This window comes from Anneissia japonica, unplaced genomic scaffold (assembly GCF_011630105.1).
Source record: "Anneissia japonica isolate Jap-2015-1 unplaced genomic scaffold, ASM1163010v1 scaffold16607_len328336_cov185, whole genome shotgun sequence".
Lineage (NCBI taxonomy): Eukaryota > Metazoa > Echinodermata > Crinoidea > Comatulida > Comatulidae > Anneissia > Anneissia japonica.
The window spans coordinates 55,837-79,608 of record NW_022703093.1 but is presented as its reverse complement, the minus strand read 5'-3'; the positions used below and the strand labels follow the sequence as shown (position 1 = coordinate 79,608).

Genomic DNA, 23,772 nt, shown 5'->3' with positions numbered 1-23,772 from the left:
GCGTAAAAAAATTGTTTTTAATTCTAATCTCGTCGGATTTTATCAAAACTCCTTAAAATGTGCAACTTTTAAAGTAAATTGCTCCATACTTTTAATATGCTTGACCTTTGACATGTGCAAATATATATATTCTTTTGTGTCCAGCTGAATAAACATCTTCAAGTAGGTAGTTTATAAAAAGAAAAATGTACTGTCACCACTGAGGTTTTGACACAAAGATCCTATGACAAAGAATAAAGCATATTTACGATGTTCTCAAAGTCAGTAGACTTAATTGAATTTTATTTTTTACAATTAATCCATGTTCTAAGAGAGTTTAATCATATAATTTTGTTAAACAAAATTAAGCACAGGCCTACTGTATGCTGCGACTTTGTATAGGAGCAATGCACTACGCAATAATGTAAGTGATATAAATTGTTTGCCAAATTTCCTTTACAAATTACACAAGATTTATGAACACTATCACACATGATGCAAGGTCTGTCTCTTATACACATCTTCGGCTATGCATGTAGCGATTTTGTGGAACAAGCTATGCATCGGGGTTCGGTTGTTGGCATCCTTTTGTCGACACTTTGGTTTGTTACGACCAAATTTGTTTTGAGGCGATGGACTTAAAATTTCTTCCTGAACTAAACACTGGATCGCGACCCATGGTTGCGGTACAGAGGTTTAGAGAATATACCGGGTAGTTGTCTTGAGTTTTTCCCTGAGCAATGGGACTTGGCGTACGTACGCTTTAACCTCAAGAAAAAGGCGCATTATAAATGGCTGTACCAGTATCTGTACCCAGTATCATACAAGTAAAAATAAAACTGAGTTAATGTCCGCCAAATATTACAGCATAGGCAAGAAAAATACAAAATGAACAGGTGTCCTATCCCCGAAAACAATGTAATATTTGAGATTTTGTCATAGTTATCATCAGCACACGTTGTATAGCCACAGCTGATTATGCGTTTCATACAACTGTTGCGTGTCACCCGGTTTACATTGTGTCACGATCATTAACAACATATGGTGTGGGTTGATATTGATTTTCACTTATGCATTAGCCTTTACCTGCATTGCATAATTGCATTAATTCTCAGTTTAGACAGTAAAGAAGTAACACACGTAATGATTATTGTGATAATTGAACCAAAGCTTAAAGCCAATTTAGCTCTAGCGGAAGGGGAATTAATAGGCCTAGTGTACAACTGATTTTTTTAAGACACTGAAGGAGCATCTGAAGAAAAAGTCGGAAACGGTTAATAGCATATTCTTTTTGAATACTGTACTTAAAAGTGGGGGACCCTCACTCTGAAGGCCAAAACTAGGCAAGCGAAAGTTTTTTTATTTTATTTTTTATTTTTTGGTTTTTCTGTCTTTTCTGCGGCCTACTTATGATTTGATTTATGACAATAAAAAGTAACATACTGTACTTATTAAAAGTAGAGCCTATAGTACTACCAGTGTAGGGAGTTCGTCGACAACGTTTGAGAGTTGGGTAAATTAAAAATAATAATAAATAATATTTGCAAATTAAGTTACGTAACTGTGGTTGGAAATGATAAAATTGGTTAAAGGTCGTATACTCATGTCAAAATATTATTAAATAATAGCATTTTAAACATTTAATAACATTTAAAAAATATTTTGTAACTGTCCTTTTATTGTAGTTTGAATAAGGAACTAGGAACCATTCACAGACATAAATTGGAATTGGTCTCAGGTCCGATTCAATGTCAAGCAGGCTTGATGGGTCATTCTCTGACCTACATTTCAGAAATCGTTCCTTCACCTTTCATTTTGAGTATTCTGTTGTCTACGACATTGGAACCAGCCATAACAGGGGTCTATTTAAAAAAAATAAAATCATTGTTGTCACATGCACTTTTTGAGTTGGTAAAGCCAAAAAGCAAAAATAAAGTGAGATTAATTTGGTTTTTTTTAAGGTAAAATTATTCTGTAAAGACGGGATGTGGAATTGGTTTTTTAACAATCAATGAGACCCGTTACAGGAGGAAAACAAAACAAAACAAAACACAGTGGCGTATCTAGGGGATACAAAAATTACTCGACCACCCCCCAGTCCACCCCCAAAAAGTCAATCAAGTAGTTAAAAATCACCTTATTTTTGCGAATTAGCACCCTTCAACTGATGATTGAGCCCACCCCCCACCCATCACCTTTGCGCCCGCCATCAGCACCTCCATTTAAAGACTTCTAGATACATCACTGAAGAAACACAATCTTTAGATTTGCACAGCGACGTGAACAGGTTCATTCATCAGTGACTCTCCTGTATTATCTGCACATAATAGTTTCGGGGCCAAACCTAGAATTCACATCATGACAACAAAAACTCAACGCTGTCTCGTGCAAAAGTTACTCTTTGTCATTCGAAAGCTCCATACTTTTAATATGCTTGACCTTTGACATGTGCAAATATATATATTCTTTTGTGTCCAGCTGAATAAACATCTTCAAGTAGGTAGTTTATAAAAAGAAAAATGTACTGTCACCACTGAGGTTTTGACACAAAGATCCTATGACAAAGAATAAAGCATATTTACGATGTTCTCAAAGTCAGTAGACTTAATTGAATTTTATTTTTTACAATTAATCCATGTTCTAAGAGAGTTTAATCATATAATTTTGTTAAACAAAATTAAGCACAGGCCTACTGTATGCTGCGACTTTGTATAGGAGCAATGCACTACGCAATAATGTAAGTGATATAAATTGTTTGCCAAATTTCCTTTACAAATTACACAAGATTTATGAACACTATCACACATGATGCAAGGTTTATCAATATTCACAAGTTTTATAGAATTCAATTATAGAATTACAAGTTTTATAGAATTCAATTATAGAATTACAGTACATAAAGTAACATAGCTCCCTCAAAATCTTACTGTACAATTTATTTTTGTTTGGCATCTATCCATAACATTTGGCCCCTTAACCACATGTACTTTTTAAGTGTGTAAAGTGGAGGTTGTGACAGCGAATATATTCCAACCAGTGGTCACATCCTTCTTTTTAATTTTCCAAATCCTGGATTCACGCCTGATGATGAGCTCATATAGTGGGAAAAAATTGTAAAGATGCATTTTTTTTTTAGATACATGTTTCCCTCTAATTAAAGACCCCTCCAAATAAAGACCACCTCCAACTAAAGACCACTTTTCTGAGGTCCCAAATTAACATGTCTTTTATTTTTATTATTCTAATTAGAGACCAAAGTTGCTAAAGACCATGGAAATCCCAGTCCCAAAAGTGGTCATTAATTGGAGAGAGACTTGTATCTACCTCTGATAGATGGCCTTTTAATGTATTGTACAGAGAAGAACAAGTGATGTGGGTGGGGGAGCTGATGACAGGGAAATGAAATCATCATATAATGTTGTTAAACAAAAATTAAGCACAGGCCTTCTGCCCAATGGTGAGTTCCAGGATCTTCAAGAACCAGGAGACCACATCCTCACATTACAACTTCACTTTTTTATTTTCTTTTGTAAAATTTAAAGGAAAACAAATGTACAGTATAAAACAATCTTTCTGAATGGTTGTGTGTATGTCAACCATTTCTGTGGTCAATGACAGCCAAGTGTCTTCAACATGATGGTGGCTATTTAAACAAGTAACACGCTACACTAATGAAATAATCTAATTAAATTGGTATCTAATCGGTATCAAAAACTGAAAGCAGATTGCATAATCAAAGCCCAGAGATAACACTTTGTAAAAAAAAAAAACAATAAAAAATGATAAACTTAAATCCTGTATTTACAGGCACCATTACAAATAAAAACAGATAAAACAAATATTTGAATTTTGCTTGTTAGCATTTCCAACAATGGCAGAGTATTCAAGTATTAATAAATATTTGCATCAAAAAATAGTGAACTAAATTGTTTAAAAATCTGTTTTAAAAATGAATTTAAATAAAAACATTCAATTAAACATTTAATTTCCAGTCACCTCATTTTTTCCCAAATTGCTATAACATTTTTTTCACCAGCAAATAACTTCTTGATATTTAATAATCATTCACTCACCACAAGCACTGCTCTCTTTGAATTTTCAACCATTCTGCCAATGATGCAATTACTCACTCTAAAAAAAAAACAACTTTAACCCCTTCCAAGATCACCCAGAAATGACTGGAGAAAAATCTTGATATTTACTAAACCTTCACTGGTCTTAAGCATTGCTCTCTTTGCATTGTTAACCAATCTGCCATTGATCTCTCAAAAACACTAACCACTTCCAAGATAATGTGGAAATAACTCGAGAAAAATCTTGATACTTAATAACCCCTTAATGATCTTAAGCATTACTCTTTTTGAATTGTTAACCAATCTGCCATTGATGCAATTGATCTCTCTAAAAAAAACCACTTCCAAGATGATCATTGATAAAAATCCTCCCTCATGGCATCATCCTCTTCTTCTCTCTTCTTTCCATCTTGTAACACTTTCAGCAGATTCTCCAGGTCAGAATTATATAGCATCGACATATTCTCATCTATGTTCATGGTAGTCTTGTCATGATGATCTGATGCATCTGATGCTTTGCAGACATCTTCAGATGCCGATGGCTGTGAAGTATTTGTGTCAATAATTTCTGTTAAGCTTGTAGGGAACTGGAAGTTCACATTGGAATCTGAAAGTAAAGAAATACAAAACAATAAAAAAAATCTCTGCTTCGACCACATATTATACTTTTAATATTAATCACTCAGAAGCAATGTGGCCGTCCTGAGGTCAAACAACGTACCCTACATTTTGGTTGATTTTGAGATATCATTTGGGGGTATATTAAACACTTTTGAATTAGGTATGAAAATTTCAAGTCTCAACAGTGAGTGGTTTCGGAGATAGCACCACCTATCTTTAAGTACAAAACTTAAAATCTAGTGGTAAAACAACGTAACTGCCAGATTATGAGTCAAAACAACGTATCTATGATGAAGTATCTATGATGAAGATACGTTGTTCTGCCCTGGAATGGAATTAGACAATTATTTTGAGCTGATTAGAGTTTAGCAAAGCAAAATCAATTTGTTGATGGTGTTTTAATATCAATAAACTTAATGATGTTTGCACAATATATTGCACTTGTGACAATACCGTGCTTGACATGTTTCAAAGGTAAAACAACGTATCTGTAAATGTCATTTTTATTATTTAGATTAAGTCACTGTAATAAGCTAAGAACTTAATATGAAATAGACTTAATTACTTAATCAACAAACAGTATTATTTCATTGTATTTCAATTCCTGTGGATTCTCTGTGTTTGTTTAATTTTTTCATTGTGTTTCTGTCATTTAAATAAACCAAGAGTCTGTATGTTTTGTTGAAAACAACAAGGTACAACGTTTCAGGTGCATTTCCTCCATCTGTTTGTGTTTGATAGTAATCTTTATTATAATGATTAAAAAAATGAATAAATGAACCTACCTTTTCTGGAATAGAAGAGTATATAAATACTAGCAGCATCATTTTGAGTTGGAGTTTGTTCTACGACCGTTTCGTCATTACAGTGGTACCAATCCTTGGTCAGGGGGTTCTTAACATACGATATATAATGGCCTGCATTAACACCTTTAATAACAACCAAAACATTTGTTAACTAATTAAGTTACTTAAATCCAATCCAATCAGAACATTTGTAAAGCGCCTTTCTTTGCAGATACAAAGCGCTGCACCCCACATACTTAGGCACCTCACAAACCACAGGCAGCCGTGATCATTGCCTAACCCAAGCACAGAACAAGTAAACAAAGCAAAAGATGCAGTGGCAAAGTCTGGAATCATAAATAAATAATGCAACAACAAATAAAATAAGAATAAAAATTAAGTTACTTAAATATAGAAAGCATTTAAAAAATCAATAAATAAAATAAACAATAAATAAAATAAGAATAAAAATTAAGTTAAGAATTTAGAAAGCATTTCAAATCATTACAGTATTTTTCTTAGCTCAACACTGAAGCATTTCAAATCATTACAGTATTTTTCTTAGCTCGACACTGAAGATGTCAGCAATGAAGGACCACCTCCAATTAAAGACTACTATTCTGTGGTCCCAAATTAACAAATTTCTTTAATTTTCATTATTATTCTAATGAGAGACCACAGAGCTGCTAAAGACCATAGAAACCCTGGTCCCAAAAGTGGTCTTTAATTGGAGGGAAACCTGTAATTTAGTAAGTAATTTACATGGACACTATACATTTGTAACGGGCATATTTCCTTTTGTAAAGGTCAACCAAAAAATGGACAGATGAAATAAACAAACAAAATATAAAATTTAAATACACAAGATCAAACATATAAAGCTAAAACTGTCTGGCATACATTGTGTTAACTTAAGAACTGTACAAATAAAAGTACTAATAAAGGTCTCCCTCTAATAAGACCTCTCCAATTAAAGACCACCTCCAAATAAAAACAACATTTCTGCAAGCCACAAATGAATTTCTATCTTTAAATTTCTTAATAAAGACAACAGCAGCTAACAACTATGAAAACCCTGGTGATATTGTTAACACAACAAGCAATACATTTACATACCCCCAAAGTGACATACACATGCTTGGAGGTCATACAGCAACTGAGTCTTCTCTGCACTGATGGCAGGGCATAAGTACGGACTCACATCCAGGCCCTCCAGAGGAAACAGCACCTTGTTATCCAGTTTGGTGCTCATGAAATTGTGGAAGACGAATCTGAAAAGGTTAAAAAAACTTATGGTTAGCCATGTTATTCTAAATGTACAGAAATATACATTTTATCTCAAATCAGATGTACTGGTCCATGCAGCCCCTGTTGACTTGTGATGGGATTGCCACTTTGAAAAGTGATTTAGTTTTGCATATCCTTGGCCCTAGTGCCTAAAGCTGAATACAAAAAAAAATGTACCCTGATACTGGAAGTCGGGCACTTCAACTACTAATTTTATGCTATTAAAAGTATCTCTCACCTTTTGAGGTAGACAATAAGAACGTCTGGATAACGACATATCGACAGTGTCTTACTTGCACACTGTGGTTTCCGGCAACAAGGGCAAAACCATGGATTGTGCTCATCTAGGTATTCACTGTTAGAAACGTAAACACAAACATTGAAACTAAATATTAGGGAAAATAATAGATGCCAAAACAATGAATATTAATAATAAAAACATAAATACAAAAACTATGACAGAAAAGTGTTATTTGAATTGCTAAATATAAACTAAAATCAATTTGAAATTTGTTAAGAATTTAGTTTAAAACTAGTCACAATAATACAATCTATGTGAAAATAGTATGTTTTGTTTTCAAAGTATTGTAGACATAATATTTAGAGTTGAAAAAAGAGTATTCTGACAGCTCAACCAATAACTTTGTTTAATTTAATTTAATTGCAGCCAGTTTGATAGCCAACTTCTGTTTGTAACCTACTCCACAGCATTTTATTTGTTTTAGCTTATATAACAATAGTGTTTGCACTGTATCCTATTACACACTACTGACTTCCAATCTATAAAAAGATGGAAGAAGGTTAATTACTGTGGGAGTATTAACATGCTGTATGAAACTTTGAAGTAGCAGTCCACTAATTTTTCACTTATATTTTGGTGAGCTAGAATTAATCCTATTATGCCTGTTAAAAATATGAACATCCTGCATTAGACGAGACTTTTACAGTATATACCTTGTTTAGTGAACCCGCTGCCGCCAATAATGATGATTTTGAATGAAAATCAAATTTTATTGTTTGTTTTAATTTCGACTCTTATGACATACCATACGATAGACCCCAGAAATAAAACAAAACATAAAAGTTAACAGTTTTCTAAAACACAGTGATTTTGAATGTGTGGTTTAATACATATAAAAGCAACTTGTGATTAGTTTGAATTCATTAAAAAGATAGCTTACATTTACTGTAATATCTGGTCTACTACACTTATTACCCAGCCAGCCTATGTGGTAGGCCTAGGCCTACAGTAGCTAGTTTACAGCTGAAGGGAAGGCTAGCATCGCAAAAGAAAGAACTGTATGTGAACTTTGTTATCATCTATCTAGCTTTCACCATATCAATGTCAATAAGGTTTTTCTTTGACCTCAACACATTTTTGTAATTCTCTAAACAATCTTTTCATAGCTAGGCCTTGGCCAAAATTCATTCATCTAATATATTAGCATTGGACCATCCCTTGCAGGCACTACAAATTTAAAACGGCTGTACATCATTCGCTACCAACTAGACTCATCGCGGACGTAATATTAGCCACAAGGCTTATCATTCCCGGCTGTGATTGGTTGAAATACACAATATGGAATATAGACGCAATTTGCAATCTGACCAATGACAAACATGCTTTCATAAGAAACTCATTCCAATGGTAAGAGATATGATATAAACATATACAATTTCATGTTTTATTCGACAATATTTTCGCAAAAACTCTTCAAACTTTAAATTTTCCTAGCCTTCTCTTCTATACTACTGCAAGATTAGCCTAATCATGTCACAAACCAAGGCCCTGATAGAAAATAAATGATTTCAAAATTCATTCAAAATATAGTATAAGCCCTCTCCCTGAGAGAGTGGACTAAAATAAAAGTTTTTCCTTCTTTTTATTACACATGATGCTGCCTTAAAATCTGCAAAAATAAAATATGTATATTTCTTCCTAATTATATAAATTTATAGCATTTAACCATCCAAATACTACACTGTTTACATTTACCAATAGAATTTTATTTTTATTTTCTCCTCCATCTGGATGTTTTGGGCATTTGCTAAATAAGAACAAAATTTTATCTTTATTTCTTTTCTGCTCTCCTCTGATGGTCTTTAGTTTGCGAAACAAGGTATAAAAAAGGCCTCGTCTTATCTATCCTGTCATTGGTTCAAAAAGTGAAAAATTGGTATATTTACCTCTTGGAAAATGCCTCAAAACACTGCTTCAATGTGATTTCATCATCATGCTGAAGTTCCTGCAGCATTGGATCTTCATGGCAACTACTGGAGATCTCAATCTGCTCTGGAAGCAGGTTATCAAAGACCACCATCAAGCTGTCACTGGATTGAAGCATGACCACTCCTTCACAGGGAACCTCACACCCTCGGCAGTGTACCTCATAGCTACAGCGGCTACACTGATATCCCTATGAGCAAATAAATCAGATTGATAAAAAAAATTGTGAAGGAGGATTTGTAATTACAGTATGCAGACTAACATAGTTCTGATGAGAAATGCTATGTTAGATTCAAATTCTTTTATTACAAAAACATAACATAAAAATTATACAGAAAACGAAGAACAAGACTAACTGAGCTGGGACACAAAAGTGAACTACAGGTAAATCACTATAACAATAAAGTCAGTGTAGCTGATCAACCCAGTTTTACACAAAAATAAACTTATCATAATATATACAATTATAAAATAAAATTAGAATAGAAATAGATTATAAAATAATGAATCAGATTCATAAATTGAACAAGTAGAATTAAATACAGTATATTAGCATATAAATATATTGAAGAAAAAAAACCAGAGCAAGCATTTCTATGCAGAATAATAGTGAAGTTAGATGACTGAAATTGTATACTATACACATAGTATTTTACTTTGAAAACACATTTAGGCCCACTGTTGTGTTATGCTGTGATGCCCCCTCTGTACAGTGTTAGTATTTTTAAGGCGGTTCTTTCTAGCCAATACAAATTCTTTCTTTTGATTACTCAAAATGAAATTAATTGAAATTAATGCACACTCACAACCAAACAGAAAAATTTGAGGGTTGAGGATGGTTGACATTTAGTTAAGAGAATAAGAAATTTTTGTGGTTGTTTATGAAGACAGAAAAAGCGTCGATAGGTAAGTAGTCTTTAAGAATGTTTGGGAATGAATGCCAGAGTCTTAGAAATTCATGAATAGCAGAAAGAAGACAGTTGGTCCTAGCTTTAAGGTGTTTGAAATGTAGTGTATCTAGATAGTGAGTGTTGACAATTTAGTGTGTTTATGAATTAATGTGAAATTTTAATGAAAGAAGGTAGAAGGTATTTTTCTGAGATATGTGGCCAGTTAGGAATTTAAAAGAAGTTAAGATGAAAAAACTCTGCAAAACAACAGAAACTGCCCCCACATACAAGCGGTCACTTTTTACGATATACCATCACTGACATCACATCATCATCATCACTGGATCATAACTAAGTGACCTGTACTAACCTGTCCATCTGATAAAACGAGTTTAAAGTTCGCATCAACCAGTAACATATCTTGAATGCATCGATAAAGCACTCTCCCTTCAATTTCATTAGGTATGTAGATTGCACGTGGATGGCCAAACAGACAAGCCTACGCACAAATAACAATATTATTTTACTCAACCATTCTGTGAGTTGTAAGAAATTGGTAATCAGTGACTTGCAATGCTAGTGTGATATCTGTCTACACAAACATTAAAATTATTGGTTATTATTATTTGCTTAACATTAAGCTTTTAAAATCAAGATTAGACAGTTACCTCTAGAAAACTAATAGTAGGCATTTACCCTGGTCAAGATCAATGATAGCAGACAAGATAGCGGATAATTGCCCCTTGACTACTACCAGTGGAAAATTACCAAGACAAGTACTAGTGGACAATTAACCCTGGACAAGTACCCATGTGGGCAATCAAACCAGTCAATAGAACTTTCCGGTGTGTCAATCAAACAAGAACTGAACAATCAGAACTGGCCCGGGAATACAAGCGTGCGTATGTTTTAACACAGTTGTTTTGAGGGACCTTAGCCACAATAACCAAGGGGCAGGACCTTAGCAACAATAACCAAGGGGCGGGGCTTAGTGGAAAGGTCTATTCCCCATGTTGAGCTACTGACAGAAAACTACTCAGTGTATCATTATCACAAACATGTACCGTACCGGAGCAGCTTAGCTCAGTCGGCTAATCTGGTGGTAGCCGCTGTGTGTGCGCTGAACTGTGGAATCTCTAGGTCCCTAGAATCTAGAAGTGACACTACCTTTTTTGTTTTGCCTCAGCCCCAACTATGGTTGGTGTATCCCATCTATCGGGGAACGACAGACCACCTGTTGGGTAAATGATGGTATCACCACGCCCACAAGCAAATCATTTGTGCACAATTACACTGAAAAAGGATCACATTGATGATTATCACCATAAAAGTATAACCATCAACCATTTATATATACCTCATGGAAATATAGCCATACACTCTGTGGAAAATTAGCAGCAATTGTTGGGATTATCTCAGAAGTCATATTCCAGGTTTTTCTCCATAGTCCCAAAGTTGTCGTCTAGGAAGTCGTTGTCCAGGAGGATATGGGTGGGTACTTGTCCCAGAGGGTATTTTCGCTTGCCATTGCATTAGAATAATTTTATGAATACCAATTAACCTACCTTCTGTACTGACTCTTCTTCGAAGATTAACTGGAAATGTACTGGTAGAAGTAAGATGCGCTTGTTAACAATCACTCTTTGAGAGCTGTTGACAGCTGGAATATAATCTACAATGGGATCGATTTCTTTGGAACAAACCTTGATGTATAAAAAATAATGATTTTCAAAAGAATATATAACAAAAGTAGCACAGTCTGTATAAGGTATAAAAGAATACAATTAAGATGAATTAAACCAAAAATAATTAATCTCAGATAAGATAGTAAAATACATACTCCAAGTATCAAAATGCATGCACAATACTTGTAGTATGTATTATACTAATTAAACCAAAAATGATACACAAACAATCGGTTTACTGGGTAGCTCAGACACAAAACGATCCTTAGGACGAGTTACTGTACGCGGTAGTCCACACACAGAGCGCTTTGATTTTGAGACTTTGGTATGAAATGCTATAAACAGCGCTGAAAATTCAACTACTATTATACATTATATAAACACCATTCCATCCTGTAATTAGCAAATTATGTGATGAAAAAAAAATACTTACTGGACATTTCATGGCCTCAAACCCACAGTGGGCAGTCACTCTCTAAAAAATAACAAAAAATTGTGAGATCACATCAGGAATTTCAAAAAATATTATAAAATGAACATAGTTTAATATAAAAATAAAAACAACAATAACGATTTGTGGATCTTACGCATAATACAGGATACCATTTAACAGATTATGAACAAGACTCATTTTACAAAAATTAGTTTTCTCATGTGATTCCAATAATCCTCAAATTATTTTTTTATATTTATTGGCGCATAGAGACAGCTGTACTGTATTATGCGCCTTATAGTTCCATTGATTGATTGATTCTTACCTCTCTACATGTATGGCAGAGGATGCCCTTACAAACTACATGCAAGAGCAGCTCATTTTCAGGAAATTCATCAAGACAAATAACGCAAGTCTTCCAGTCAACACTGACCGGTGCTGCAGCAGAAGATGAACATTTGGCACCAGTTGATGTCAGAACAGAGCTGTCAGTTCCTTCTATTTGATTACTGCCATCTCCAAGACTATTAACATTGTCCAGTGTTTCTGGCTTCAGAGCAGGGTTATGTATTACATCAGGAAATGTATTTGTGACATCTCCAATCTTATCTGACAGTTCATTGTTCAGATGATGACCAGAACTGGAAGACTCCCATGTGCTCATGCCAAACTCATCATAGTTCTTGGAGGGGTCGCTGATACTAAATAAAGTCATCTCCTGATCAGAATTTTTTTGATCCCCAGAACCATTTTCACATAACAGATTATTAGAACTTGAAACTTCATCACAACTAATGACATCATCAACCGATCTGATGACATCAGCATCTTGTAAGCTCCCTACATCATTTTGCATTGGTAGTAAATCAACAGTTGTCAATGATAGGTAAACTTTGTCCTCATCTCCTCCTTCGGTAATACCAGAAGCAGACTCAGTAGTAGAGGGGACGTCTACACTGCCATCCATGAGGTAGCGCTGCTCTACTGACTGTCTGGAGTCAGTTTCTATTGCATAGAGAAGTCGGCAAGAATCGTTGATGTAGCAGATTTGGATGGCATCATCCTGAATTGAAGAAAACAATGTTAATTGATGCCTACCTGACTATTAGAAATCTTCATGAGTTGGGAGTTTGGAGGAAATAAAAATAGGATTTCATTCGATTGAGCTGGGCGAATTAGAATGCAATAAAGTTCCCACACCAAAAGAAAACTCTGCTTCGTGGAAGTGAAGGTTGTGAATAGGCAGGAAACATAAGGGCGTTAGTAGTCAGCGGACTCTGCACACCGACAGGCAGCGTAGTGTGTTGTCAAGGGTACTTTATTGTGTTACCGGTTTAGGTAAACAATGGATTGAGCAAGGGATCAGCCTACTAGCAAAGTGGTGTCGACTTATTTGTTGAAGTCTGTGGCCCACCCAAATGGTATACTAGGGAACTTTCAAGTGCACGACGACGGTAGGAAGTAGAACATAATGACGCCACTAAAAGTCATCTGCGCATGCGAGAACATTTAGTTCTTCTCGTCGCATGGATTCTAGGATGTAATTTGGCCAAATCTATGCATGCATAGAATGTAGGATGCCCGGTAGGACGGTCATACATGAGTGATTCCATTCTAGCGTCGCGTCGTGATACAAATCGAAAGCTCCCTATTGGTGTGACGTGTAGGTTATCAAGAAAATCTGTTTTTAAATTTATATTTGGCTCATCAAAAAAAATTATATTTGGATCAATCAACAAATAAAATCAAATCAAATATTACAAAAATTATACAGTAGTTTATTTTTGTCTGTAAGTGAAAAATAACATACCTGACATGTGTATTAAATAAAATTATTGGTTATTATTATTTGCTTAACATTAAGCTATTAAAATCATGATTAGAGAGTTACCTCTAGAAAACTAATAGTAGGCATTTATCCTGGTCAAGATCAATGATAGCAGACAAGATAGCGGATAATTGCCCCTTGACTACTACCAGTGGAAAATTACCAAGACAAGTACTAGTGGACAATTAACCCTGGACAAGTACCCATGTGGGCAATCAAACCAGTCAATAGAACTTTCCGGTGTGTCAATCAAACAACAACTGAACAATCAGAACTGGGCCGGGAATACAAGCGTGCGTATGTTTTAACACAGTCGTTTTGAGGGACCTTAGCCACAATAACCAAGGGGCAGGACCTTAGCAACAATAACCAAGGGGCGGGGCTTAGTGGAAAGGTCTATTCCCCATGTTGAGCTACTGACAGAAAACTACTCAGTGTATCATTATCACAAACATGTACCGTACCGGAGCAGCTTAGCTCAGTCGGCTAATCTGGTGGTAGCCGCTGTGTGTGCGCTGAACCGTGGAATCTCTAGGTCCCTAGAATCTAGAAGTGACACTACCTTTTTTGTTTTGCCTCAGCCCCAACTATGGTTGGTGTATCCCATCTATCGGGGAACGATCAAAAAAAATTATATTTGGATCAATCAACAAATAAAATCAAATCAAATATTACAAAAATTATACAGTAGTTTATTTTTGTCTGTAAGTGAAAAATAACATACCTGACATGTGTATTCAATAAAATGTGCTTTGAGAATTCACAATTTATTTGTGATGGAACAAATAGTAATAAGATGTGTATAAGAGACAGAACCCACAGTGGGCAGTCACTCTCTAAAAAATAACAAAAAATTGTGAGATCACATCAGGAATTTCAAAAAATATTATAAAATGAACATAGTTTAATATAAAAATAAAAACAACAATAACGATTTGTGGATCTTACGCATAATACAGGATACCATTTAACAGATTATGAACAAGACTCATTTTACAAAAATTAGTTTTCTCATGTGATTCCAATAATCCTCAAATTATTTTTTTATATTTATTGGGGCATAAAGACAGCTGTACTGTATTATGCGCCTTATAATTCCATTGATTGATTGATTCTTACCTCTCTACATGTATGGCAGAGGATACCCTTACAAACTACATGCAAGAGCAGCTCATTTTCAGGAAATATACACATCTTAAACAATGGATTGAGCAAGGGATCAGCCTACTAGCAAAGTGGTGTCGACTTATTTGTTGAAGTCTGTGGCCCACCCAAATGGTATACTAGAGAGCTTTCAATTGCACGACAACGGTAGAACGTAATGATGCCACTAAAAGTCATCTGCACATGCGAAAACATTTAGTTCTTCTCGTTGCATGGATTCTAGGATGTAATTTGGCCAAATCTATGCATGCACAGAATGTAGGATGCCCGGTAGGACGGTCATGCATGAGTGATTCCATTCTAGCGTTGCGTCATGATACAAATCGAAAGCTCCCTATTGGTGTGACGTGTAGGTTATCGAGAAAATCTGTTTTTAAATTTATATTTGGCTCATCAAAAAAAATTATATTTGGATCAATCAACAAATAAAATCAAATCAAATATTACAAAAATTATACAGTATTTTATTTTTGTCTGTAAGTGAAAAATAACATACCTGACATGTGTATTCAATAAAATGTGCTTTGAGAATTCACAATTTATTTGTGATGGAACAAATAGTAATATGAGTCTTGCCATTCCAAAACCAGAGCGTTGTCGTTAAATGTTAAACAGAGTAATTAGCATATTGTATACTTTTGAAAACCATAAAAATTTTATCACTCATCACTTTGGCAATAATAAGTAGATTCCAGTATTTTATGATCCACGATTTTAAAGGTATAATGTGGAGTGATTTTTTTTCTTTTTCATTTCATTTCTTTAAGCACCAAGGATATGCCAATAAGTGAATTTAATCACTGTCCTACGTGGCATATCCATTTAACAACAGAGGACTTAATGGACCAGTACACCGGGGTAACCCCCTACTCTTCTCGAAGGATGTACTGGGTTCTTGAAAGTGCACACAAGCCAAATGCGTATACTGGGCCTACGGTTTAAAGTCCTTATTTTAATTATCTATTTATTTATTTGTTCTTTATACTAGGTTTGCTCTTCAGTAACAAATTATCCGAGAAGACTTGTTCCACCACCGTAACCATTGGCGAGTGAGCTGTTCGAACCAGCGTTGATATTAGAGCTGAAGGTTATGGTGAACCTGACTTAACCACTCCGCCAATCAACTCAACAAACAACTAAAATTATATTTATTTACTCCACAATTTTCTTGTTTTGGTCACTGATGTTGGTTTTGGCATGGGAAGCCCCATATAGTGAAAGGCTATAATGAATGATAATATTGTGTGTATAACTCACAAGGAATCGTGAAATATGACTGTCAAGGACCTCTGCTAGAAGGATCTCAGAAGCGTCCATGGAATCTTCCTTAAGGAAAGCAGCACATACAATCTGCCTTAAATTGGACACCAAATCATGTTTGTTCAGAGTCACCAAAAATCGTGTTGGAGGGTACTTCTCCATTGGTATGAATGTAATAACTGAAGAGGAAAGAGAATGGTTAATACATTTTACCAATATCATTTTATTTTTTGTTATTTTTGTTTTTTATACAGACTATAATGTAGGATTGTGATACATGGCGTGAATGAGGCCAACAATCGCAAGCAAAAGCGACCAGATGAGAAAGATGTCAGCATTAAGAAGTGATGAGAAGTGGCCTCATAAAACACTTCATTGCACATTACCAGATTTTTCACAAAAAGGAACTCTACATACACATATATTAACTGTAAAAAATTGAAAACAAAGCAGAAAATGAAAATAGTCATATTTTTCTATGGTAATATTTTTACTATAATTTTCATAACTTTATCACTTACTCTATCATTATTCTTATATAATTTTTATTATCCTTATATTGAAAAAAATTATAAAAATTATATATTTAGATTGAAAAAATTTATAAATTATATATATAATTAACAATTTAACATAATTTCCAGTACTATTTTTATTTATATGTTATAACTTTAGTCTTGCAAATGTTAACATTTTCTTCCCTGTTAAACTCACCTAATTGCTTTTCCATGGCTCTAGGTAACGGCACGGACAGGTACATGAAAGGTTCATAGGTCACTGAAACATGATTGCAGACGTTACATACGACCTGAAATAAAATAAACAATGATGATGGTGACACACTAAATTATTGAAAAAAAAAATAGATTTACAAGGATCAATTCATGGTTCACATAAATAGGGTTGGAGGTGACTTACAATAGGAGGTATGGGGTGCTGGTTTAATTGCAGTTTAATATTGGGGTTATGAAAGAGGTGATGGGTGTTGGGTCATTTATAATGTGCATCAAGTACTGTAGGTTGGCAATGCACTTTTTGATACATGGATCAAACTGTTGTAAGAGTCACAAGAGTCATGATCATTGGCCTGAGAAGACAATGATAATAACTGATAATTACAATGATTACACAAGTCAATGGTGACTATATATGTTGATGATGAAGCAGCTTGGTGGTTCAGATATTTGCTGGTCTTAGGCTCTTGCAAACACCTGTACTTTTTCTAAAAAAAAACCTTCTCTCCCTAATCATATTAAACTGATATTATCACAAGAATTACAGCATTCCATCATGTTATTGTTATTGGCGAGTCAGTCATCATTTCGGAAAACACAATAAGTAATATCAGTATGATACTGAAATTATTGCTCTGTGGTGCAACCTGCCCCAACCCTCTTTCAGGATTTTAGCAGCAGAAAATGAAGGGTTGGTAGTAGACATTTTTAGGCTGGGGTGATATCATTGGTAACCTGATAAGCGGATTTTAAGGATGGGCGAGGGGGTTAACAAAGGGTGGGTAGAGGGCTCTGAAATTAGCTTTAGCCTGAGTAGAAGACTTTAAGGCTAGGTGGCCCAATCCACCTCCTCCCACCATAACTACATCTCTGCTATTTGCACCATGCTTACCGTACTCTTGAACTGTCCTTGGAAAGTCTCTGTTATAACAGATTGATTGTGCTTCAAATACTTGGCCCATTCCCTATTCGCTTCAGCCTCTGCTCCCAATTGAATTGAACTACTACTAGATTCAGACATCACCTCTATGTCCCTGGATTTCTGATTAACATCTGTATCATGCTTCCACATGTTTCTGTTATTTGGGAGGAAAGACTGAGATGCCATGCCATCCCCAGCGGATACCTCCTGTACTTGGCAACTGCCGGTGAATTCCGCCGCATGTACATTGTCCGAGGAAGATGTCACCATATCCACACCCGCTTCATCAACATATTTCCGCTCTAATTTCAACGCTACTTTTTCTATCGGCAGATTTTCATCTGGACAATTTCCCATCACTACATCCACATTGTGTAAACAGTTCACAAGCTTTTCTTTGGATGTGTTCAATTTTGCCTGTTCGTCATCACAGTTTGATTGTTTCGTCATGTCACACTTCACAGCTTCGGAAAACATTAATTTGCTGCAGAGTTTTTCTGAAGTGATTTGATCAAAGTTCTTTTGTGTTGTGTTCATTACGGTATAAACGCTGTACTCGCTGCTTGAGTCCGGTAGATTGTATTTTGCAAAATCTTTCAAAAACTCAGGATTCCCACAGTCATCCATTTTCATCCTTTTGCTCTTCTCCATATCCAAGCAGCTATTTGTATCTAATTGTAACTTACTTCCCTGTGGAATATCATGGCTCAGTGATAATTCCTTATGGCTCTTCATATCCGCAAGTACATTTGTTCTCTTTTCTCTTGTTTTAATCCGGTTATTCCCTTCTTTAACATGTTCAACCTGTGGTTGATATTCAGTCCTTCTCCCACGGCGACCGAGAGATTTAGGAAATTTCTCACTGTCGGTTGTAACTGGAGAAGATTCTTCCTCTGTTAGGACATTTGTATTTAATGTCTTCACATCTTTCATGTAAAATTCCTCTATGCTCGGGACCTTATCAGCATTATCATGCTTCTGAAGTACAGCCTTTGATTGGTCAGTGCTGACAAGATTGTTACTACATGACGATTCCTCTTTGCCCGAGTCTATGTCAAGACCCTCAAGCTCACTCAACTTGGAGGTTGATGCTTCAGATGCATTCTGGGAGTCACACGACTCTTCTGATACATCCTCAACTGGAGAGATCGATTTATGAAGCAGATTTGCCTGGTTCAGTTCTTCATGTAAGGTGTCAAGGAGGAGGGCTAAAAATTCCTGTCCATCATGCTACGAATAAAACAAATATATAAAATAATATAAAAAATAATCAAAACAATAAAGTAAATTTTTTTGTTTTGTTTTTATTATTATAAAGATATTATATTCATTATTGATCAGAGATGGAAAATGGTATTAATATCATTAATATTATCAATGATATATCAGTATGATATGTTACAGTACCTCTTTGTTTTGTAAATAAGAGAAAAACTATTAAAAATTGTAAAAATCAAGAAAAAAAAATGTATGTATATGTAGGTCCATATGGTAATGGTTGTGTATGCATGTGCGTGTATATTTACAATTATGGAATGTGAAAAAGAAAAGTAATATACAGTATATACATGTGCATGTGTATGTACAATTATGGAATGTGAAAAAGAATACATTACTGTATTTTTTAGAAATTAATAAAAATTTTAAAGTGTTTTGAAAAAATTACAGTCAGCTACTGTAGACTGACCCTTTTTAAGTGCAACTGAGTTTTAATTTTTATATTTTATGTCATTGATGACAAAAAAAAAAATCAAAATTTAACAAAAAGAGAAATTTAACAAAAAAAAAACAAAAAAAAACTGTTACCAAATATCATTCTCATTAATATCATTATAATAAATAAAACATAATTGTTCAAATCTCACCCACCTGTCGAAAGCCCCTAAATTGGGAGTGCATATCACTAAGAGCATTCTTGAAAGTCGAAGGTTTTAAAACAGAGAACTCTCCGCTCCAGATCTTTTTCATCAAATCACTGAAATTCTTAGCTAAGGTTGCTTCATGGAACTCGTCATGTTCCAGAATAAATTTGCATAAATGAGAGATGCTCATCAGACACTGAAGGCCGGTGTTCATAAAGCAAGTGTTGCCGATGTTACGAAGTCCACACACACCTTTCTTAGAGTTGGGATCTGGGAAGGAAAGAGAAGTTTAGTTAAAAAGCAGAACAAGTGTTGTTTGTGCAGGTGCTTTACATCAACATTTTGCATTCAAGACACACTAAATACAAGTTACTTTAATTGAGGTAATTACCCAATAAGAAAAAAAAGTAGGTATCATGACGTGTAAGTATATTGAGAATAAACAAAGAGTGGAAAATCTAGATTACAGTAAGTTATAAGAGGGGTTAATGTACAGAGATAAAACTTACGGCATTATGAAATATTTGTCTGAAAGACTAGTGTGGAGCCCAACATTTTATGCAGACCCCCTACAAGCCCTTAACTGGCCCATAAATATTTTTCTTGGAAGGACACCAGGTTGGAAACCACTGCTGTATGGGTTCAGACCCAGAAAGTCACTTGGCACAGGATGTGGTAACCAGCATGTAACATTTTCCCCACTAGCTTTTTGCCTAATAACTGGTTCACAAATCTTCCAATGAAATCCAAACAAATAAAAAACCTTTTAACCGATTTACACACCCTTTTACAAAAATTTGATTACCAGCCAAACAAGTGCTCGTAATCTTGAAAGGTTCAATGAGGGCAGTATAATAGAGGCATTAGAGTATATTGGCCCCAATGGCCACCCATACAAAAAAGGTATATTAATCAATCAAACGAGTGTTACTATAGCTGCTCATCGGAGCTAAAAAAACAGAAACTCTACTATTTATAATGGTGGCAAATGCAATTAAAATTATGAAAAACATTTTTTTTTCACAACCACGACTGAAATAAGAAATTATAATTATTAGCATGCAGTGGTTTCGTGAAAAACAAGGTATAAAAATAAGTTTTTGCCTGGAGGAGAATAATATATTCACAGAAGAAATAATAGTACCTCTTTTATCACAATCGTAAGAGTCATCAACACCTGAAAAACCAGGGTAGTTGGGGCTGGTTGTATGACCTGCAAAAGAGAATTGAAATCATGGAAAATACAGTAAACAAAAATTCAGAAATATAACTCTTTGGTTCAAACTACTGTAAGACTGACAGACAGTTTGATCCAGATGACATGTTACAGATATGATGTATTGAGGCATTTTCCCCCTTCTCTTCTTTATTTAATTTTTTAATTTATTTTTTATTTTAATAGCAAATGCAGCAGTACTGTTCCAATTTTGAAATGCATTAATTGCCATAAATATTCTAAATATTATTATAGATAAAATCTGTCCTTTAATATCTCCATTTCTAATAGGTTTCACTACAAAGTTAGTACAGTAGTACAGTATCACTGAGGTTATTAATGTACAGTACTAATATTCATTTATATAATAAATTTATCTTTGATACTCTTTGTTACTACGTTATATTTTTGACAAAGTTAGTATTACCATGGATGCTATTATTGATTACTATTATAACAATAATTTTTATATAATTTGTCCTTGAACCTATTTTCTAACTAACAGTTTTATGACAATGACAGTATACTGTACTAATACTATGTGAATGGTATTGATTACTATTTTTCATATATTATTTGTCTTTTAAACCTCTTCTCCATTCCTTTAACAATTTTATGAGAAAATTGGTATTATCACAGAGGGTGTTATTGATTATTATTAAAATTTGTCATTGAAACCTCTTCTCCACAAATTTAAGACAAAAGTTATCATGGATGCAAGAGGCTCTCAATAATGAAGAGAAATGCAGCCTATTGTACACACTGTTGGTTGTGTTACACTCCACTGATACAGTAGATATTGAACCTTGTGACATGGTGGTGTAATGTTGAGAATGACACAACACTCCAGGCTATTTATATGCGAATAAAATACTGAAAAGTAGTGGCACCAGCATAGATTTTAGAGGTATAAACTTCCCTTTTGTCAGACAAGCTTGGACCCCCTTGCCATCCAACGCCACTTACTCTACTTGAGATCACTGGACTTAAAATATTAATCTGCCAATCCAATAAAAGTAAATTGTGATTGCAGTTCCAAATATTGTGGTCTAAAATAACAATTTTTAGATTATAAATATGGGCATCTGATAGGGAAGTGTTGATTTGGAAAAACAAAAATTTTTTTGGCAGATTAATTTCTGTACAACAAAGAAATAATCCAGGTTTCATTTGTGTTTGTGTCCTTTACAGACCTTTTTGTACACATGTGATGACGACAAGTAGAAGAGATTTTTAAAGTTGGAAAATGATTTTTAAAGAATGATACTTAAAAGTTTAAATATATACAAATTAACCATACTCAACTCTATTTTTCAATATGTTCATTGTTCAGTTTTAAATGGCAGTTTTGCTGGTTTGTTTGATTACCTGATGAGATATTTTTAATTATTTTTCTTTTGTGAATCTGATATTAAATTTCCTTTAATATATTTTAAATAATATAGATAGACTTATTTCTTACCTGCATCAAAGTTTTGAGGAAACTGAGGTTGATCATATGTCATTTCAGCTGAGAATGGCGGAAGAAGAAAGTCGGTTCCATCTTCTGAATCTCTGGGGTTAGATGCAGCAGCAGCAACATCAGTTGATGAAGACAGCGGGTCCTCTGCTGGTGTTGCAGTCGAAGAGACTTCAGTAGTAGTACTGTCAAGTGGTGTATCACTCTTTTCCATTTTTACACACTGAATGAATTATTCTAAAGAAATACAAACACAATGAAAACAGAGATACAATACATTTGCCATGTAAAAAAAAAATAATTGGTTAGCATCCCCTCCCTACCATCAGAGAGGACACCGACCAGATTTTTTTTTTTTTTTAGACAAAACACTCACAAACATTTAATGTTATAGGTTTGTTTACTACCCATTCGCAAGCTAGCCAAACCACTTGCCGTTCTATGCTCTACTGTTGTTCTATTATACTGTAGCCACATGGCATCCATGATGTGTTGGAGTGAATTGTACGTGATTATATTACGGTAATTGCATTATGACTGCTATTCATAGGTAAAGTTTCTGCTTGCTATAGATGAATTACATAATTTCTTGTATGCCATTTTGGATCTCTATTGTTTTCGTCTTTGTTTTGCTGTTTTTCCTTGCAACACTCTTTTTTCAAATTTCATGTTCGATGCGAGGGAAAAAAAACCTCCCTCCATACCATGAAAATTGATAACATAAGGATGTTTAAATTTTACATGGCCTTACAACCAATTGTATGAAAACGTTTTACTTTAATATTACATTTATTAGGCCTAGGCCTATATCATTAAAAAATATTTTATTTTTCGACTTAGGCCTAGGCCTAGTCCTAGATAAATATTCATGCGTGAATTTATCATCTACATATTGTCTGTCAGTTAATTTAAACTTTAAAATTAAACTACAGAAGAGGCTTATTAACATTCTCTTAGCGCCGGTTGGAAAATTTAAAAAAACGGCAGCGGAGTGAAGGCAAATCCCTCCCCGGCCCACTCTGTTGATGCGGTGGTGGTGATGGATGAAGGCCTACTCTCTCAGTCTCACTTCACTCTCTCTCCAGCAATAAACACTGAACATTACTTTGTTCAATGAATGAAAAGAGTTAATAATAAATAGTTATTCAACAAAACTGATAATCATACCTTGATTTCTAGTTGATGAGTTTAGCACCAAACGAGAAATGTTTTTAAAGTGCCCATATAAACCGTAAACAAATTATGTGACTACTACAATGTTGGGATCTGTTTATTTTGAGGTTTTTTACTGTTTCTCTCGTTTTTCCTCTTTCGCTCTCGCGCACTAAACTCTGGACCATGAAGTAA

At 34.5% G+C, this 23,772-nt stretch overlaps 1 protein-coding gene and 1 long non-coding RNA gene across 2 annotated transcripts; one reads left to right on the top strand and one right to left on the bottom strand.

Moving 5' to 3' along the window:
- The first annotated feature begins 80 nt into the window (after nucleotides 1-80).
- LOC117104312 lies at nucleotides 81-3,880 on the top strand. The gene is made up of 2 exons (XR_004444725.1): nucleotides 81-481; nucleotides 2,795-3,880. It is a non-coding gene; the product is annotated as an uncharacterized LOC117104312 (long non-coding RNA).
- Nucleotides 2,557-23,772, bottom strand: LOC117104308. Its single transcript, XM_033245100.1, has 16 exons — nucleotides 23,593-23,772; nucleotides 22,429-22,662; nucleotides 20,895-20,963; nucleotides 19,758-20,020; nucleotides 17,859-19,118; nucleotides 16,947-17,040; nucleotides 16,230-16,411; nucleotides 12,306-13,043; nucleotides 11,981-12,022; nucleotides 11,428-11,565; nucleotides 10,233-10,361; nucleotides 8,933-9,162; nucleotides 6,984-7,100; nucleotides 6,575-6,729; nucleotides 5,459-5,602; nucleotides 2,557-4,659 (listed from the first exon to the last, which is right to left on the bottom strand). Exons 2-16 carry the CDS (start codon nucleotides 22,637-22,639, stop codon nucleotides 4,406-4,408), a joined length of 4,026 nt encoding a protein of 1,341 aa, XP_033100991.1. The 5' UTR covers nucleotides 22,640-22,662; nucleotides 23,593-23,772; the 3' UTR covers nucleotides 2,557-4,405.